Here is a 19,957-nt window from a genome sequence, read left to right as displayed (position 1 = left end):
TTCAGAGAAAATAATGTTAGGAAATATTTTTAGGTCAGCCTTTCACCACTTTCCACATGCTATACCATCATAAAGAGAATCTTCTTTGGCACTTATATATCCAGATTGCAGCCATGTGCACTACCAAACATTTTAATGTTATACTGAAAGTTGGCAAGTCACGTTTGCAAAGCTAAAAGCATTGGTTATAATTAAATCTAAACCAGGAATGTGTTTATGCTAATTATGAATCTTTAACATCATTTTCTCAGGGTGAAAGTAAATCCCAGTTAAAACAGCCCTGTCATGTATTGTATTGCCTTGCTTCTCTGTTGAGTCTACTGTTCTAATGATTGAGGGCTGTGTTCCAGGCATCAACCTCAGTGGCTCTGACCAAAAGATGCTCTCACAGTACGTCTCCAGGCCTAGCGATCAGATGATGTACACAGCTAATCGTGCCAATGATCTTAAGGGCTTGGAAGAGAACTTCATCCAGTTTGTCTGTGAAGGTCAGTACTTTGTCGTAGTTAAATTCCCACTGAATTCTATTCATTACCCTAGGTCTTATTAACAACTTCCTACTTCCTGTAATGAAGTAGTATGCAATCAATTCGTCATTATTCAAGGGATTGAACTATTGCTTATCATTGTGCTTATTTTATTAAGATGCATAGCCATGAGGTTAAATACTGAATGCTTAATGCACATACTTTTAAACAACTTGTCTATTCCTTAATTTGTGTTGTATACAGCAATTAGCAATCAGTGATGTTTTATCACAACTGGGTGTTGATTTGTATCAGTTGGCACCATTATGTTCAAACAAACAACAAGACTATGACACAAACAACAAGATTATGACTGACCTGAAATTGTATCTCATTTTCTGGAATTTTTGTTTGAGAGATTCTGTTTACCAAATAGGACTAAATCAGCACCCTACAAAGTATCTAATATTCTAAAAAAACAATTTATGTAATTTGTTCTGTTTTTCAGAAAGCAACATGTGCAGCTCAGACCCCTGCATGAATGGTGGCTCATGTGTCAATTTAGACCGGGAATACACATGCCAGTGCCCAGTTGGATATGCTGGCCGACATTGTGAAAGACGTATGTGTCAAATTTGTCTTACGTGTAAACCTAATGATTTCTCAAACATTTGATGATTTTAATATTTAATTATGTTTATCTGCTCTGGTGACGAATGAAATAATGAATCCATAAAACTCCAAGATAACATTTTCAAAGATCCTTTCTACCACTGTTTTATCTCATGTTTGCTTAGTAGGTAGTGAAAATGAACTTTTTACTAATCATGTTTGTAATAGCTGGTTGGTTGCTGTTGTTTAACGCTGCACTCAGCAATATTCCAGCTAGATGATGGCTGGTAGTGATATAAGTGTCATTATTATAGATAACAGATTTTTGTAATAATCACACAATAATTCGCTGCTACTCTTTTTCCTCTTGCGTGAGATGAATAACATTGGCAGTTATGACATAATACATTTGGAAAGTTCATTAAAAAATTAAGAATGAAAAATATAGTCCTTTTTCACTAAAAGTTTGAGCTATACTCTATTCTAAGATTTTTTATTACTCTGTCAAAAGGATGCCAGGATGACCTTGACCTTGCCTTTGTCCTGGATGCTTCTGGAAGTGTGGGATATGACAACTTCCTGAAGATCCAAGAGTACATGTACTACATCATTGATAACCTTAATATTGGTCCATCCCGTACCCGTATTGCGGTGGTCACCTTCTCCCAGTATGCTCGTGCCCACATCTACCTGGACCAGTTTGACAACAAGAAGGATCTGAAGGATGCCATTTCTGGCATGACATATGAATATGGGAACACAAACACTGCCTCTGGAATAAAGCTCATGAGATCTGGAATCTTCTCAAGAAGGCGTGGTGATAGACTCAATGTGCCAAACTTTGGTAAGATATTTTTAATCAATTCAAACAATTCAAATTGATCATCTAAATGTTAAACTGAACTGATAACTGAAGGGATGTGTGCTACATTTCCATCCAACAAAATGTTTATAGGGGAGGGTGGGTACATTTCACGGCAATGGGTTTAACCATGATACCTTCATTCTGAAAGTAAAGAACATGTTCAATGCGGGTATATATGGAGGAGTTAAGTGAAAAAGCATCATTGAAACATGACTGAAAGTGTATCCGTTCAATGTATGTGGTATGACTAAAACTTATGCAGTGATTTGTATTTTTCCTCTTAAAGAATCACAGCTAGTAGCAAACTCAGTGATAACGTATTGTCACTTAATTGGAATTTTTACAAAAAGTATTTCGACCCTATGGATGCACTAATATATTTTGTAGCGTCCATTGTAAATGTTTATGCGCGTATAGGACGCAGGAATTCGCGTCCTGTAAATCCCTGCTAAAATATATCTAATAGAGATATATGTTACTGTTTAACACATGTAGTACCTGTATATTCTGACAAATCTCCACCTACACTGTATGTAAAGAGCCTCATATAGAATGTTTGTTCAAACTAACGTGTTTTCCATTTCTACAGCCCTGCTGATCACTGATGGCCTGTCCAATGTGAACGCTGAATCCACAATCCCACAAGCTCAGTATGCAAAGGATTCTGGAATCCACATGTTTGCAATCGGTATTGGAAGATTTGATGCATGGGAAGTTGAAGCAATTGCTAGTGAACCAACTGACAAGAATGCCTTCATTATCGATGACTTCTCAAGGCTGTACAATGTCTCTACTGGCATCCTGGACTCTATATGCAGAGGTAGGACATGCTGACCACAAGAAATCTCATAAATAAATAAATCTTCTAGCTGATCAAAACAGTACTAGAAAACTGGCAATGTATGCAGTTTACCTGTTTACATTGAAAGATTAACCTCTACTAAGGAAATGTTTATGTCCCCTTCTTTCAGATCCTGGTGTATGTGCTGACAACCCATGTGTGAATGGAGGCGTGTGCCGAGCTGGAATAGGGAAGTACACATGTGATTGTCCTCGAGGATTCCTGGGTTACAACTGTGAACTTGGTAAGTAAAACAAGGATACATGCTTTCAGAAATATTACAGTCAAGAGACAAGATTGGGTCCATTACACACATCTGGATAGAGAAAAGTTCATGTTTTGAACGATGATAAAACAGTGATTGTAAAGTTTTAGGCTCCCATACATTTACATAGTAGTATTTGATGAAGCTGTCAGACAGTGCATTTGTTCAGATCGCCACCAGAAAAAGGTGGAAGAACTAGAATTTATGCCTACAGGATTACTACATATTGTATGTTTAGGCCATTTCTTGTGTGTCATATTTCATGAAGGTGAAGTCAATTTCATCAAGGCTGTTTACAACCTGAACTCTTGGCTATTTTCAGATTGTCAGGCACCCAAGGACATTGTGTTCATGCTCGACTCCTCAGCTAGTGTTGGACAGGAGAACTTTGGTGTCATGCAGAAGTTCCTGGCTGCTGTTGTGAGGGATCTGTCGTCTACTGGCATAGAACACAGATTCTCCCTTGTTACCTACAACTCACGTGTGCGACTTGCCTTCAGCCTCAAACGCTACAGGCAGATAAATCAAATCGAGGATGCCATCATCACTACACGCTATAATCCAGGAGGTTCCAACATCGCAGATGCCATCAGAACAGCATCAGAAGTCTTCTCTCCCAGCCTGGGTGACAGGTCCAATGCAGACAACATCGCCATGCTGTTCACAGTAGGAAAGTCTTCTGTCAACTCTGAAGAAACTGTTGAAGCAGCGGAAGATATTAAATATGGCGGTGCTAGGTTTGTTGGCGTTGGAGTAGGAGTGTCAGATACTTCAGAATTAAAGCAGATGGTATCAAACCAGAATGATTTATTCCAGGTGGCATCGGCAAGCCAGCTGAGTGAAATTAGGTCTGAAATCTTACGTAGTTCATGTACAATAACATCTGACCAAGGAGCAGGAGGAGAGCTAGAGGGCAGCAGAGGCTGAGAATTCTAACTTTATTCTATTCTATAACTAACTGCTAATATATGTGTTCATCCAGTGTGTAACATAGGACTTTAACCAAGGAGGTATTCCTAATCAGGGTTCTACCTGATTCTATGAGGCAGGGTAGTTGACCGTTTGCTCAGCAGGGGGAGCTATGAGCCCAATAGCGCCTCAGATTCACCACCTACCTCCTGTGCTTATGTTAAAGTTTTAGGGTCTGTTGTTGTATCTTGCTCATCATCTGTGTACAGAATGTGCAATTGACTTGTCACTGCTTCTTGTAGCTGCAGCCATTGTCACACTGTCCATGTCTCATCTAGGTCCTTCATCATGAGCCACATGCTTCTTTAGACCAACGTCCTGTACCTACAACAAACCAAATGTAGATCACTAGTGTCAATGTGTTTTGTATAGATGTAATAAATTCATTTTTGCAGAATATGGCAATTTTATAATAAATAAAAGACTTTACAATCTATTTATTCATTGTCTTTGTTTTGTTTACATCCAGTTTGACTGAAATACTTTAGGTAATGCTCAATCCGAAATATTTGAAAAGAATTTAGAAAGAGGAAAACAGAGCAAAAAACTGCCAGGCAAAATCGCCTCCAAAATGAAAAAGATCGTTTAATGCAGGGATTCCCCTTATGCTGGTAAAACAGATTTGGGGGATCTTCATCCTGCAAGTAGCAACTTTGCAAAGGGTAGAATTTTACCTGTGCGAGGTGATTGATTAAGGAGGGATACTTATTTCCATCTTGAGAATGCAAACAGGCTACAGACTAATCCCTTGAGTCCAGTGACTCCAGTCCCCTGACATGTCCCCAGTACACCATCTGTGGACGTTCTCAAGCAGAGAGAGAATAAGCATTCGCCAGCTTGGGGTAACTTCTCAGGCAATACGAAGGAGAGCCATGTGCAAGTTAATCAACAATGTGCTATCAAAGTGTCCTGTATGTATTGGTCAACACAGGGAACACATCTCATCTACATACCCAAAATTATTTCACAGACATTTAGCTTTATGACACCTTCACTATCCTTTCATCAGTTCTCTCCTTTGTGTGTAAGAAGATGGTAATATGGTTTACACCATAAAAGGAATGATAGACAAAGAATATTGTGCCACTTTGGGAAATGCACAGGACGGTTTACAGTTTAACGTTCAAACATAAGAGGGGATTGGCATTTCTTTATAGTTGGATACACATTCACGATTAAGACCAAACTACAAACTTCCCTTCATTTGAGATGTTCCCAAACAGGTTATTCAACCACAATTAACACCACAGATTACCTTGTCACGAAGCACAATAATATTTTCCTGAGCAGAGGGTCGATGCCAGTAAGTCATTTCGAGATTAGCATCCAAATCACTACAAACTGCAGGTTGAGCAAGGAAATACTGGAGTTAGAATACATGATCCAACCCAAGAAGATGCAGCGAACTACTGAGAGGAGGAACACGTACGTCTTTGCAACCAGACACCGTTGAACGATTGTCACAATCCTATTTCACTATTAGTTGAACTATGTATTAAGTAAATTTGTGAAAATCGGTCTTATTTTGTATTTTTGTGTCTCAATTCGTTATCTGTGTGTTACAAGTATTCTTTGATCCTCTGCAGTGTTAATAATGACCCCCAACTTAAGCCACACGATGGGGATTATCACATAGCCATTTACCTGTTATTGTGCCCAAACAGGACGTTAGTAAGAAAAAGCTAATTATATATTGTGATCCTTTTTCTTAATTATTTACAATATCAAGGTAACAGTGCAAACATTCAACAATATAAACAATATTGTTATTTTGGACGTGAGTGAGTATGGTTTTCCGCCTCTTTTGGGCAATTTTCAAACAATATCACGGAGGCACCAGAAATGGGCAAACGCGTTGCTTTGAGAGGGATATGAACAGAAACAGTATATGTATAACTGGCAAAAGTCACCTACCAGCCATTGATTGCATCTAGTAGAATTCATACTAGCACAATTATTGCTATACCCTTTTCAGTCTTCTTGTCATATAAGGTGTGAAATATAATTGGTTCTTGAACTTGAACTTTTGAACTTGAAAGTTCTAAATCAGTTGAAAATACCATGTGAGGGGAACAGCGTTTTCCATCTGTTTAACTTCTTCAAGTAAATATCAACCGGACATAGAACTGTATGTAGGAGATGTCAGTGCAATGACAATATGTGATTTATAAAAATGTAAGGTCTGAGGAAACGTGATTTAAAAATATGAAATTATACACATTTACCGAACCTTTGTAAAGTCAATGTATTGCCTACATTGTAACTTGAATGAACGCCTAATGCCTACTTATCCCAGATGTTGTGGGTCATGTGTAACTAAGCCATAGTATTTGCTCTTAACCACTAAACATATGATCTAATATCTTCTGATTGGCACATGCTGGAGATCACAATGATAATACTTTATTACCCACAGGGGTATCTTCCCATAAGACAGACCTCCCAAAAGACAGACCGCTTAAAACAACACATTTTATGTTTGGTTGCATAAGGCTTAATTAAGCTGTACCCTTGATAATAATGGTATATGCCCAGATTAAAACAGACAACATTAGGTATTAACTATAGTTTTATCAATTCATGTAATGGATTATGATTTTTAAAATAAGACATATTGCATCAACATATATGCACATCAACATATATTTGCCAGATCACATTTACTTGTGAATATTATCAACAACAAAAATCAATAATCTATATACATGTACCTATCAAACATACGAGACCAAGCACCATATTATTTTATTATGTTTGTCAGTGCACAGATAACACTTATTAGAAAGTCACTTGAACAAGTTCATTTTCTCCTTTCACCTTGTCCTTGGCATACAGGTAGCTATCTTGAAGGGTGATCGAATAAAATCATGGGAAAATAAGTCCTGAAAAAATAAATATTATAAAACATCCTGTTCTCCAGCTACATACTTTGTTTATACTGAAGTTTATAGATACTATTTCACTTTCATCTTCAAATCATCCTGTTCTCCAGTTGTGTGCAAAAACTAATTCAACAACTGTTATAAAAACGTCCTATTCTCCAGTTATTTATATTTGTATGATCTTGAGTGTTTTCTTTATGATAATGGTGTAACTGGCCTCGAACATATCAATAACATTTTTGAGGACCAGTCTGGTATCTTTATAAAATTCTTGATATTACTTTACGCTGACGATACTTAGGGGATAACTGTACTGTGTTTGACGAATTGGGGACGTATACCGGTGGTTATATAGCCGCAAATTTAGTTATATCGGCGACGCGATATTATCCCCATTCTAATTCAACTCGTTTTACGCTGTTTTTTCGTGAAAGAAATTCATTATTTAAACCAGGTCAAAGTTCCTCTAGGTCAAAGGTTAATCATATCACTCCTTCAACTTACACCATCGCCAGAAAAAGTAGTTCCCTTTTCAAACTACACACGTTTATTATGTGCACACAGACTAAATCTGACAATGATGAATGGATCATAGTATTATAGATAAAATGGAAGGAATTATGATGAAATCGCCCTCTAGTTACAGAAACGAGCGGCCCGCTGATTCCTCAACTACGGGCCATTATCAGTTCTGTTGTCAAATGACGTCACCTGCTGTGACGTCACGCTCCATAATGACGTCATAATCTTGTTTCATGATCTAACAGTGTTGGGTCAACAGCCCGTTGCGAGTAAGTTGTTTGAACTTAAAATTAAATTTATGATACTATTTTGTCGTTTTTAACACGAATTCCACCCATTTTAGCTGGATAGGGCAGTTAATTGACCTATAGCTTCTGCAAATGACAATGTCCTGCAAAGCAGCGTTACCCCAAAAGTGTAGGGATACATTTAAAGGTTTTGGTGAATCGGTTTTCAAATTGCGACCGTATATGCTGATTATACGGTCGGAAATTTATAGCATTGACCAATCAGAACTCGTGTTTCATACTAAGTTGAATTAGAATGTCATATTAGCTGAAACAAGTGATGGATTGCAAAAAACTTTGAATGTGTTTGACGAATATTGTAAACAATGGAACATAGTGTGAATTTAGATATCTGTGATGAACTTCACTTTTTATTATACTGTCCAGGACTAAATGCCCTTAGAAATCAATTTCTTCCCCAATATTTCTGTAAACATCCTACTATTGAAAAAATTGTTTATCTAATGAAATGTGATTATTCACCGCTTAACTCTAAAGTTGCCAAATTTATCAAAACTGGACTTTGTTCACTGTTTTAATATGTATCAATATGCTGTATGTTCTCTGTGGCACTATATGTGATTTTGTAGAATAAAATTGTGGCTCTGTTCTGTTCTGTTCAGTAAAAGGATTAGTAATATGCTACTATACTCTGTAGTGACTCTGGTTCAGCTCATTAACTAACTAGGGGTGGACAGCATGGCTCAGCTAATTAGTGTACTCACTGAGTCTGTCTTATGGGAGGTCTGTTTTATGGGAGGTCTGTCTTTTGGGAGTGAACCACCACAGGGGGAATTCTTTTTACATTTGAAAGTGCACAATAGAATAAAATAAGATAGGAGACTAATACTAGATGGTACAACAGAGTTTTTAAATCTACAAGTTTTAAAACGTGGCACTAAGTATCGCCGACCTGATGGTAAGAGGGCATGTTCAGGAAATATAACGTGGGTATCGTTAGATAAAATCCTTCTTGAAAGGCTTATTGCACAGCTAGTCAAAAGAGAAGGTCAATCATTGCTGGCCAGTGAAACAATTCTATGGCGATAAGATTTACATTTAACGTTAAGAGTTCCGTACCAACATAGTAGAAAAAGTTAAAACACTTTCAACAAAACAACTGTAAAATAGTATCATAACATCTTTGCTAACATTAAAAGAGAGGCATAAAATATAGTCTCTGTTGGCATTTCCTAAGTATGAAGTATTAGCAGTCCATTGTAGTTTGTAATCAATGACTGTGCCAAGATATTTGTATTCAGTTACAGTTTCCACTATTTCGTTTTTAATTTCCATAGACCCGTGAAGGTCCGGGCTGGAATGAACCTTCAGTAACCCATGCTTGTCGTAAGAGGCGACTAACGGGATCGGGTTGTCAGGCTCGCTGGCTTGGTTGATACATGTCATCGGTTCCCAGTTGTACAGGCCGATGCTCATGCTGTTGATCACTCGATTGTCTGGTCCAGACTCGATTATTTACAGACCGCCGCCACATAGCTGGAATATTGCTGAGTGCGGCGTAAACCTAAACTCACTCCATAGGTGATAGCATACTTCTTTTGGTTCTAAAATCTATAATAAGTTCTTTCGTCTTATATTAACATTCAAGTGAAGGTAGTTACTTTCGCACCAGTTTACAAAGTCCTTGACGTCCTTTCTGTAATGAAGTTCACTTTCTTGTATAAGTCCGACTAACGCTGCGTCATCCGCGAACTTTACTGTCAGGCAATCTGGGTGTCGGCTTACACAACCATTGGTGTACAGAATGAATAGCACGGGCGAGATGACACTAGCCTGCGGTGCTACAGTATTTGTATTCAGAGTTGATGAGCGTGCTTGATTGGCAGTAACAAATTGTTATGCTTGTTATACTGTCCAATCATGGTCTTCACGCCTTTCCAAGCTTGGCGACTATTGTTCTGTCGGAACTGTCGTTCAGTCTTGTGCTTGTATTGTCCTTTGCACTTTTTAACTTGAATGTTTATGTTTTAACTTTGATGTTTTAGAATGTGTAAGTTGTGTCTACACACAGATGATTCCTGCACACCATACTTCCAGACGAGGCATACTGCACCAGCGCCTCTGAATGGACAAGACAGTTGGGCTGTGTCTACACACAGATGATTCCTGCACACCATACTTCCAGACGAGGCATACTGCACCAGCGCCTCTGAATGGACAAGACAGTTGGGCTGTGTCTACACACAGATGATTCCTGCACACCATACTTCCAGGTGAGGCTTACTGCACCAGCGCCTCTGAATGGACAAGACAGTTGGGCTGTGTTTGCACACAGATGATTCCTCCACACCATACTTCCAGATGAGGCATAGTGCAGCGCCTCTGAATGGACAAGACAGTTGGGTTGTGTTTGCACACTGATCATCTACGGTAGCATCAAATATCCACCACGTACATATTCTACATATTATTAACACATATAAAAGACTACACACTTTGAGCACTATGAATAAAATAATGAGTTATGCAGGTAGCACCACATCACAAACATGGTCAAAAAAGGCGAATTTCAACACCGACCGTTGAAATACGGCTCTCTATTGCTCGTCTGAAAACAAGGCGTCTAGACTAACGTTTAGTCCCTGAATACATATAAATTTGACAGGAGCAAATAAACCCATTTAAATTGAAAAGGAGCCCCAGTGAGATTCAGAGGAACCTGAGGAAATCTAGACTTGCTTTATTTAGGGCTTTAGCACTGCAGGGAGGGCTAAGCATTGGGGAAAATAATATGGTTCGGGGACTGTGAGACAGACTACAAGGCGTCCTGTGGTGAGTTGGTGTAGTCTCTTTTTGCCTGCACTTTAATTGGCTTTAAGCGGATTAGGATTAACAGTCCAGTGCCTGCACAGTTATAGTCTATTCAAGTAAGTGGAGTTCACTACCAAGCTCACTAACCGACCATGCTGAACACAGTTCATAATGATTAGGCAACTCAGTCATTAAAAGTAATCAAATATGACATGTGGCATGGGGGTTATTAAACAGACATTTAGTTTACTATCCGTCATTCTACAATGGCAGAGGCACTTGTACAATTTGTTCCCAATCCCTGGGGTGACCAGAGTTTAGTATGCAATGGTTACAAGTTTAGAGTGAAATCAAGAAGAAATCAAACTGTCAACTGGAGATGTTCGTGGAGCGTGTTCGATTTCTAAAACTTATCATGTAGCAACCTTGGCGCTCCACTTCAGTATAAAAAGTCTGTATGGACTTGTATAATGGGCCGGTGGCCCCCTTACAGAAATAAACATCTCTCTCTGGTGGGATTGTGAATATATTTATGTATAATGCACAATGCACATAAATATTTATTTCTGGTGTGCCATTTAATGCTTATTTATATATTTGCTGATTTAAAATTTCATGATATATATCAGATAATTCATTTTTGTATATTTGCACATAAATATTCTAACGCTTATTTATGTATGCTGATGTTACATGGAATATTTGTAAAATTAAAATGTCACCATATTTTCAAATGACTCATATTCGTATACATGTATGTGTCGGCATACAAAATGTGCCGGCATACTTGTGATACAAGTGCCGGCATACTTGAATTTCTGCTACAGACTATAGCTTTAATCCCCATTGTTGGAAGGACTAGTACGGTCCAGTAATTTTAATCCCTAAACAATACGTGCCGGCACAAAGAGAACACCCCGGTGAGGGTGACCCTAACAGTGTGCAGGGCCTCAAAGATCGGGGTGACTAAGCGACATTAGATAGGTTGTGGGCATATAGCGTCAAACCACGTTAACAGACTAATCAAAATTTTGCCAAGATGCTTAATATTTTCATAGATGGTAGAAAACGTTGACCACGCAGCCAAACACGAACACGATCGACATGAGGTAGAGTTATCACATGTGACAAGCGATTTGATTTGGTTAATCTGAATGGATTTGTTAATGTCACCAAGATCCCCTGATTTGTCACCAATCGAACACGTTCGCGGTATCTTGTAGCTACAATATCTTCCTGGGCTAATATAGATATCTCAGAGAAACAACACCATCTTCCAGAACTTAATTCAATCTGCTTCAGTGCTTTAATTCAGAACTCAGTTTTCAGGAGACATGTGAGGTCAGTGAGAAAATACTTAGTAGATATAGGTTAGTGTTAGTTTCTTGTCAGGTCATCCATGGCCACATTGACATGATGCGTAATATTTATTCTAAATAAATTGTAATTAAGTGCACTTGTCATATATCTTAATATTGTGTGCACAACATGTAACTTCTTTATTCCATATGAATAATATTTAGGTTCACATTTGTCTTTATTTGAGTTATGTGATACAACAGTGTCGCAATTTCTAATAGCTAAGCTAGTGTTTTCAATATGATGATGCCGACACCCGTTAGACTAGAAGGTTAAACCGAAATGTTTATGAAAATAAACTGGGTTTTTTTAATTACTGTCTTTTCGTTCCATCTTTCAAAATAAATAATATAGCTTCAGTTTGTTCCTGTGTTTTTATTTGGACTATTCCATTATAATGTGTAGGTAACAGGTAGAAGATAATCTGTTCACTGAACCGTAAATGTTGTTGTTTTAAGGTGTCTGCGAACTGGCTGTCTGCGTAATGGGAGGATACCCAGGTGACATGTTTGTCCCATTTAGTGGCCTGGCAATGTTGGCATAGTCTTGAGTGAGTGAGTGAGTGAGTTTGGTTTTACGACAAGCGTGGGTTACTGAAGATCAACCCGGATTTTCACGGGTTGGTATAGTCTTGAGTGACATGTGACCTGGTAATCAATAATCAACACAACGAATCATTACACTTACATACACATACCTACAAACAATGGACCTTAAAACATTGTTTTGTAATTCTACACTTTGTAATTTGTCTTACACGTTCGATGTTATTTACTTTGGCTTCGAAGTTGACATAATTCAAATGCCACAACATAGTAGTTTTTTACCCTAACATAGAATAAGAATTTTATACCATACCAATATTATGGTCCTTGAGCATGCACTAGTTGCGTGGATATATGCGCTATATAAATATTCAATGATAATATTACAGAGGCCTCCTCTGGATCCGCCCCTGCTTATATTATTATCAAAGACTTCGTTCCAATAGCCTGTCAATATGTTTACATGAATGTGGACGTATTGTCACTGTAAATTACAAATGCAATGGGAAAACAATCTGAGATAAACTATTTACATCGTCGTAATTATAACACATTTACACATTACATGATAAAAAAACCAACTTGATTTTCAACGGGATTCGAACACATTGATTTATAGCTGCACCGTTTGAACGTTACAATTCAGTGTTTACCTCCCTTCAAAGATAAAGGGAGGTTACTCCAAATAGTGTTACCAAATCATTAAAATTTCAGATGCTATGACAAAAAGTGGACTGACTGCGCTCTAGATGGAGCTTCGTAAGAACGACTTCAAGAAGTTTAGAAAGGTATACTGTTTCTAAATAATGTATATTTTGAAAGACAGCGAAAATGTCCCCAAGAGTCAAGATGATTGATCATTTCAGGAGGTCAGTGAGGTACAGGACGCCACACAATAGTTTGGCCGTTTTCAGCCTTCATTGATAGTTACAGGAATGTGGAGAATTCAGAGCTTGTGTCTTCATATCTGATAGAAACAATGAGGTTACAGCCGTCTTAATCTAACAAAATGGCTAAATTCCAAATTCAAGGTACCAGTCGAATTGCCCCAGCTACAAAATGCCTCAGCAAATTTCGTCAAATTGCCCCGGATTTTTTTGTCAAATCAGAGACCGATCCATCGCAGGCCAGAAGGAGGTCTTTGATCTGTGGGCACAGTACAACGAGGAGGGCTTCTGTTCTTCTCTTTTTTCAAGAGTGAGCCGCATCCATGGACCATCACACCACACAGAAGAAAATTATAAATGAAGGAAAGACTTGATGTATTTCTTAGAAACAATTCGGAAATATTACTTCCTAATAATTTTTATATGAAGAATATAATAGCAAAGTTGACAAAAACTATGCACGGGACAATATGACCACATTTGCTGGGGCTGACACAGTAGTGGCTGAGAAATTCCTTGTTTGTGTTTAATTGTAAATGGATTTACGGTCAACATTGCAACAACAGACACTGGTTGACTTTAATAAATATACAGATACAAAATTGACTGCTGGGAAGTTAATTACCATGAATAAAGTTAAAGGTCACATGCAACCAAAAAATCAAACATAATTAAAACACAATTATCACTTCTTCATGACATATAATATGCATTGCTGATTATGAAAAAACAAATAAACAAAATTATAAGCGTATAATCGCAAATCAAAAGTGCAATATTTTGTACTTGGGTTTACCTCCCTCGAAACGAAGCAGCCGGGATACCGAACCCAGTCAGAGCGGGTGGGTGTGCACTCAAGTGTAACAGCTGGTTCATTAGCAGATGCCGCCTTCACGGGTCATTGTGTGTGTATATAGAGAGATGTTGGGTTTTGTAAATACATGCTCATTTTTTGTGTATAACATTATGCAATCAACAGACATCATAACATGTCATGTGTTCAAGTATCACACCTGCCTGTCTGTGTAATTTCATAATGTGACAGAGACCGAACTCGGGCCATAAATCAATGCGTTTTGTTTATGGTGTATAGCCTGATTGGTGTTAAGTTCAAATTGCATGTGGTCAGTGATCGCAGTTGTGTATTGAATATTGTCATTAGCAGACAGGCAGGCCGACACACAGGTGTCAATAAAACAAGACATTGAGTTTTGTCTGTGACAAAGACATATCTATATCACAGTTAGAAATTCTGTCAACGCTAAATAATGACATTGCTTTAAAGTATCGAACTGAGAAAGTGACTCGGTAAGAAGAACGTGTGGTGAAATAGACAAATGAAATTATATAAACAGTTTATTTACTGTCATAACATATAAAAAGTTCGCGCCTGTGAGATATCAACAAAACATTATGAAAATAGCTCACACCAAAGCCTTCACCGAGTATTCACCAGACAGCCCGCTTCCAAGTTGCGCGAACCTATTTCACTGCGCACGTGCTATGAGCGCAGCCCAGCTGTTGAAACCCGTATTCCCCAGAAAAGTCTGGGGAAAATTAGTGAAATCGTTTGAACTCCGATTTCGAGCGTTTTTTTTCATCGCGTTATTTTTCAACTTTATAAGTTGAATTTGCATTTTTGACGCTTTGTTTCGGTAAGTCCATACCGAAAGGTATCAGAATCTGCAAAGTTGTGTTTTACGTTGCATGTGACCTTTAACTACTGTGAATAAAGTGTATCTACAAGTGATCAGTTAATGACAATTTTCAGCACCTTGTTTCAAATTTGTGTTTACATATTTACCTACAATCATTACTTGCATCTACTGTAGCAGATGACACCAAAATGGTGATTTATGAATTATGTCATTAGTATTCACATATCTGACAATGCAAACTCACTTTTCAGATGAAGGTAGTACAAGCATGAGTGAGTGAGTGTGGATTTACGCCACTTTTAGCAATATTCCAGCAATATCACCGTGGGGGACACCAGAAATGAGCTTCACACATTTTGCCCATGTGGGGAATCGAAACCTGGGTCTTCCGCGTGACGAGCAAACGCTTTAACCACTCGGCTACCCCACCGCGCCCCAGTACAAGCATGAACAAGATATGAACTGTATCATGTATGTTCATTTGACATGAGTCATGTCAACACAACTGTTACTTCATACCCAATTTGATAGAGAGCAATGCTGATCTTCAACAATGTACATGTTAAAAAGAGGGCATACAGTGGACTCCCTCTAAACAACATTGCTCGGTGAAAAATGTCGGTTAGGAGGGAGTTTTCAGAAACTCATAATAGGCACTTAGCATGTGATTTCAATTATCTGTTTGATTGGCATTTTAGAAGTTGGTGAGTGATTAGCAAGTAATTAACAGTTAATCCTATTACGCCTTGGCAGGCCACCTCTCGTACAAATTTTAGAAGTAAATGAAGGGCACTGCCCAAATAGAATGCTATGTTTGCCATTACACATCTGAAAAATCACTCTGTATCAATCAACACTTTATTTCCGTACAAAGGCCATCGGGCCCATATACATACAGTTTCATACATTATAATACAATTTGCATATATGTATACACGCCCATCTGCATACATGTATACAGGTAATCTGAACATACAATGCAGGTTAATATGGATAAAGTAGATAAAGATATGATATGATAATACAAAAGTATAATATGGTATTTAATATTATCTTTCTTGTAATAGCTTACATCTTTGTTCATAAGAATGCATTATATATAGGCTGAGCATTTTCAAACTATGTACGTTATTTGTCATAAGTGTCACAATTGTTCACAACATTCTCGTGCAATGCCAGGTATTCCATCGGGGCTGAGTGGTTTCTGAATGTTAATCTACCTCAATGCTGGCATCACATCAAGGTTGGTGATTACTAAATTATTATCTTCAGGTAGGCTTTGAATGAAGACATTTCTTGTCTGAGAGAAGTCATGCACATCAAATCTTGAGTAGAATTGATTGAGATCTCTCCCAATAAGACATCCTTTTGAGTGTTCAAGACTGTACATTTACTGTCGTTGCAAATCATGGTTTTAATTCCATTCGACGCTGCTTTCACGTTATTACTCCGAATTGGTTTTCTTTTCTTTTTTGTATCAAGTTTACATATTTTAGTCGCACATTTGATATCTCATCCTTTAGTTGATAAATAAAAACTGATTGATGTTTTCTCTCGAAATACTTATTTCAGATGGCTGGACAGGAGGCATGTTGATGTAGCAGTAATTAGCTTTATGACATGAACTGGGAGTGATAACATGGCAAACTCCAGGACTCGATTTAGTGCTTTGTTACTTGCACTGGTGCAACCCAGTATCACAAAGTGCAACCTAGTTACTTGTTTAACTTGCACCAGGTGCAAGTCAATTTTTGAGAAATAAATCAACAATAAATCTAGCATTATAAGCATAATTATGTCAGCTCATTTTTCTTCTATTCTAAACATTAAATAATTCAATAACATATTTCGTTCATTACATATTGCAATAAGAGCACTGAAGCTGGAATTTGGCTGGTGCAAAAGTTTTTATCTTAGGTTGTACCTGGTGCAAGTAGGTTAACAGCTCTTCAATCGAGCTCTGAACTAGACGTGATGATATGTATTCGAGTTTCGATTGTAGGTCTTTAAATAAAAGAGAATAAGCATGTTTTGTTTTTATAATTCCAGACTACAACATTAGAAGCCCGTTGACCTGAAGATGTTTACTATGAGTTCCCCAGGGGAGTCCTATCTGAAGTGTGAAATCTGCCTTGCCAGTTTTCGGAGCAAAGAAGATTTTGAGACCCATGAAGAAGAACACATCCTGAACACTGAGATCCCTGGGGATATGAGGTCTCCAGGTCCAAGTGCAGCAGCATCAGGTCTAATCTATGTCTGTCCAATATGCCAGGAAGACTTTCTGTCTGATGATCATCTGAAAAAGCATGCGCTGTTGCACCACGGTGTAGAATCACTGGATAGTGAAGTGTTATCAAATGAATATGATCTTCCTGAATACAATGCACCGAAGAATTACAAGCATGGCAGTGCAGGGACTTCCTTGTCTGATGGAGATGCTGGTGACAATACACTGTTGGGGACAGGGGAGGGATGTTCCATGTCTGATAGTGAAGATGCTTGTGTCACTACTGTGTTTGGTGAGATGAGCGAGGGAGTCCATTCAGTCACAACCAAGACTGGAGTATCTCAGACAGGCAAGAGACCTTTCTCTTGCAGCTTTTGTGACAAGTCCTTCCTGCGTAAATTTGACCTCAAACGTCATAATGTCACTCACACAGGGGAGCACAGCTTCCGATGTGGAACATGTGGATTAGGGTTTCTGGATTCATGTGGACTCAAGATCCATTTACGCACCCACACTGGAGTTAAACCGTACAGCTGTGGAGTATGTGGCAAGGCTTTCTCGCGGCAGCATGATGTCAAACGGCATTCAATCATACATGCCAAATCTCGGATTAAGTGTAAATGTATGGTCTGTAATTTGAAGTTTAATGATCTTACACAGCTAACCAGACATTTCATTTTCGCTCATTCAGAAGGAGATGATGTTGCATGTTACATGTGTGATTCGACTTTCAAAACTAAAGAAGAGGCTTTCAGACATGTAGAAGAATCACATCCGCAGAAGGAAATTGAATCCAACTCCAAGGTAGCACTTGCAGACCAGGATGAAGATCAGAACGACTATTTTGATTGTGCCACAGGGCTGAACAAATGTCCTGTATGCGAGAAGCTATTCACGCGGAAGACGGATGTAAAGAGGCATTTGAAAACACACACAGGACACAAGGATTTCATATGTGGTATTTGTGGAGTGAGTTTCATGGACTGTTCGGGATTGAAGGTACATTTAAGGACTCATACTGGAGAGCGCCCTTTTCGGTGTCATGTCTGCGAAAAGAGCTTCAACAGAGGCTATGACCTCAAGCGGCACATGACAATTCACAAAGATGAGCAAATCCTTAGCTGTAGGGTATGTGATTTGAAGTGTGAAAATATCCCCAGTCTTAATGAGCATCTCCAAACACATAAAGAGGTTGTAGAGAAATCACAAGATGATAACAATCACGAATCTGTGTCAGAAGATATGGATAATCCAGAGGATGAGTCAGATCCTGAGCTTGGAGAGCCAGAAAACATTTCTCCCACCAAAATGTTTTTCTGTCATGTTTGTACAACTGGATTCAGCCGTAGTCACGATTTGAAACGACACGTAAGCAACTTCCATCCTGGAGAATATTTTTTCAAATGTGACATCTGTGGTTTCCAGTTTGATAACCGTCAAGATCTGAAACATCACATGAAATCCCACTCCACCCGGCATGTCACATGCTATCTTTGCAACACTGACTACGAATCAGACTCCAAGTTACAAACTCATCTGAAGTTCCATACCGGGGAAAATCAACATGAATGTGTCATCTGTAACAACATGTTCTTTAATTCCTATGATCTAAAACGACACATGATGTCCCACACTCAGGAAAAGCCTCACAAATGTAGCTTGTGTTCGTGTAAATTCTTCGCTGCATGTGATCTTAAAGTTCACCTTCGCACCCACACAGGAGAAAAGCCGTACTCCTGCCCTTCATGCTTCAAAGCTTTTAACCGTAAACACGACCTGAAGAGACACACTGTGGTGCACAACAAGACTCCATCTTGAATATTGTACATTTTCTTTTGAAAATAGTTTTGTTGGTTTCTCAAGGCAACTAACCAGGTATTTGCACATATTGTATTTTGCTAAAAGTATTTATTTTCTAACTTTTTGTATACACTTTCATCTTGTCCATAAAGAATCTACTTTGATGGATTCTTGAGACAATTTACCTTTGAATCTTGTTATCTCACTCCCAAGTCGACTGAAGTTCATGTGAAGAAGAACTTTCACCATTGCAATAGTGTGGGTTATTATTGCGATATAATTGCAATAATAAAATAGCCCAAATAGTCATCCCTCTTATCATGATTATGGTATTTACATTTGGGGATAATACCAGTTTACCAGAGTTTACCCCGACTCACAAACATAGGGGTCCTGAAGACCCCTAATTATTAGTTTTAAGGGTCCTTGCAGGCATTGAGGGTCCTGTGAATGAATGGTGTAGAGAACTGTATGTTTTGATAATTTCTTTAGAGCCTGGAATGAATCATTGATCATGTGAACTGATGGGTGAAATGAAAGAAAAAAAACAAATACATGTCATAGATGTGTTGTGGGTACAGTGAATAATATGGTGTGTCCCTCTGGAAGCAGTGAAAATTTTTTTTCTCGTCCATTCTCTACATTTGTGCATACTCTTGTAAAACCCTTTACAGTTATCTCAATCCTTCACTAGCTAGCCAAAACCTTCAAAAAGTACCTCTTAATACAAAACCATTGGAACATTTTCACAAGGATTCATACTATTACATGCCTCTTTGTATGTTACAAGTTGATAATTGTTAGGTGAAGAAAATGCACACGTGACCCAGGCATGCTGCAATTTTGTGTGTAGAGTTGTGTCCATTTGATATGATAGAATCCATTGGACAGGAGTTCAATCCCAGATGTTTCTTCATTATGATCATTTGTGTCAGTACAATACTGATGGGTGTCACATGAGTGAGGTTTTAATGATCAGTAAGTATTTGGGTTACTGGA

General features: G+C 38.3%; 2 protein-coding genes across 2 annotated transcripts in view; both read left to right on the top strand.

Moving 5' to 3' along the window:
* The window catches only part of LOC124265281, a 150,263-nt gene extending 145,808 nt beyond the window's left edge, over positions 1-4,455 (top strand). The window contains 6 exon segments of the mRNA XM_046700071.1: positions 351-488; positions 976-1,089; positions 1,591-1,923; positions 2,534-2,764; positions 2,916-3,029; positions 3,373-4,455. Of these exon segments, the coding sequence (XP_046556027.1) occupies positions 351-488; positions 976-1,089; positions 1,591-1,923; positions 2,534-2,764; positions 2,916-3,029; positions 3,373-3,977 (1,535 nt within the window). The 3' untranslated portion in view covers positions 3,978-4,455.
* Positions 4,456-13,051: 8,596 nt separating this feature from the next.
* Positions 13,052-19,957, top strand: LOC124265265 (zinc finger protein 26-like). Its single transcript, XM_046700053.1, has 2 exons — positions 13,052-13,174; positions 16,981-19,957. Exon 2 carries the CDS (start codon positions 17,012-17,014, stop codon positions 18,974-18,976), a length of 1,965 nt encoding a protein of 654 aa, XP_046556009.1. The 5' UTR covers positions 13,052-13,174; positions 16,981-17,011; the 3' UTR covers positions 18,977-19,957.

Source organism: Haliotis rubra, unplaced genomic scaffold (genome assembly GCF_003918875.1).
Source record: "Haliotis rubra isolate DU_JTF1 unplaced genomic scaffold, ASM391887v1 Scf97, whole genome shotgun sequence".
NCBI lineage: Eukaryota > Metazoa > Mollusca > Gastropoda > Lepetellida > Haliotidae > Haliotis > Haliotis rubra.
Note: the sequence above shows the minus strand (reverse complement) of the source record. Positions and strands in the feature narration are given on the sequence as shown.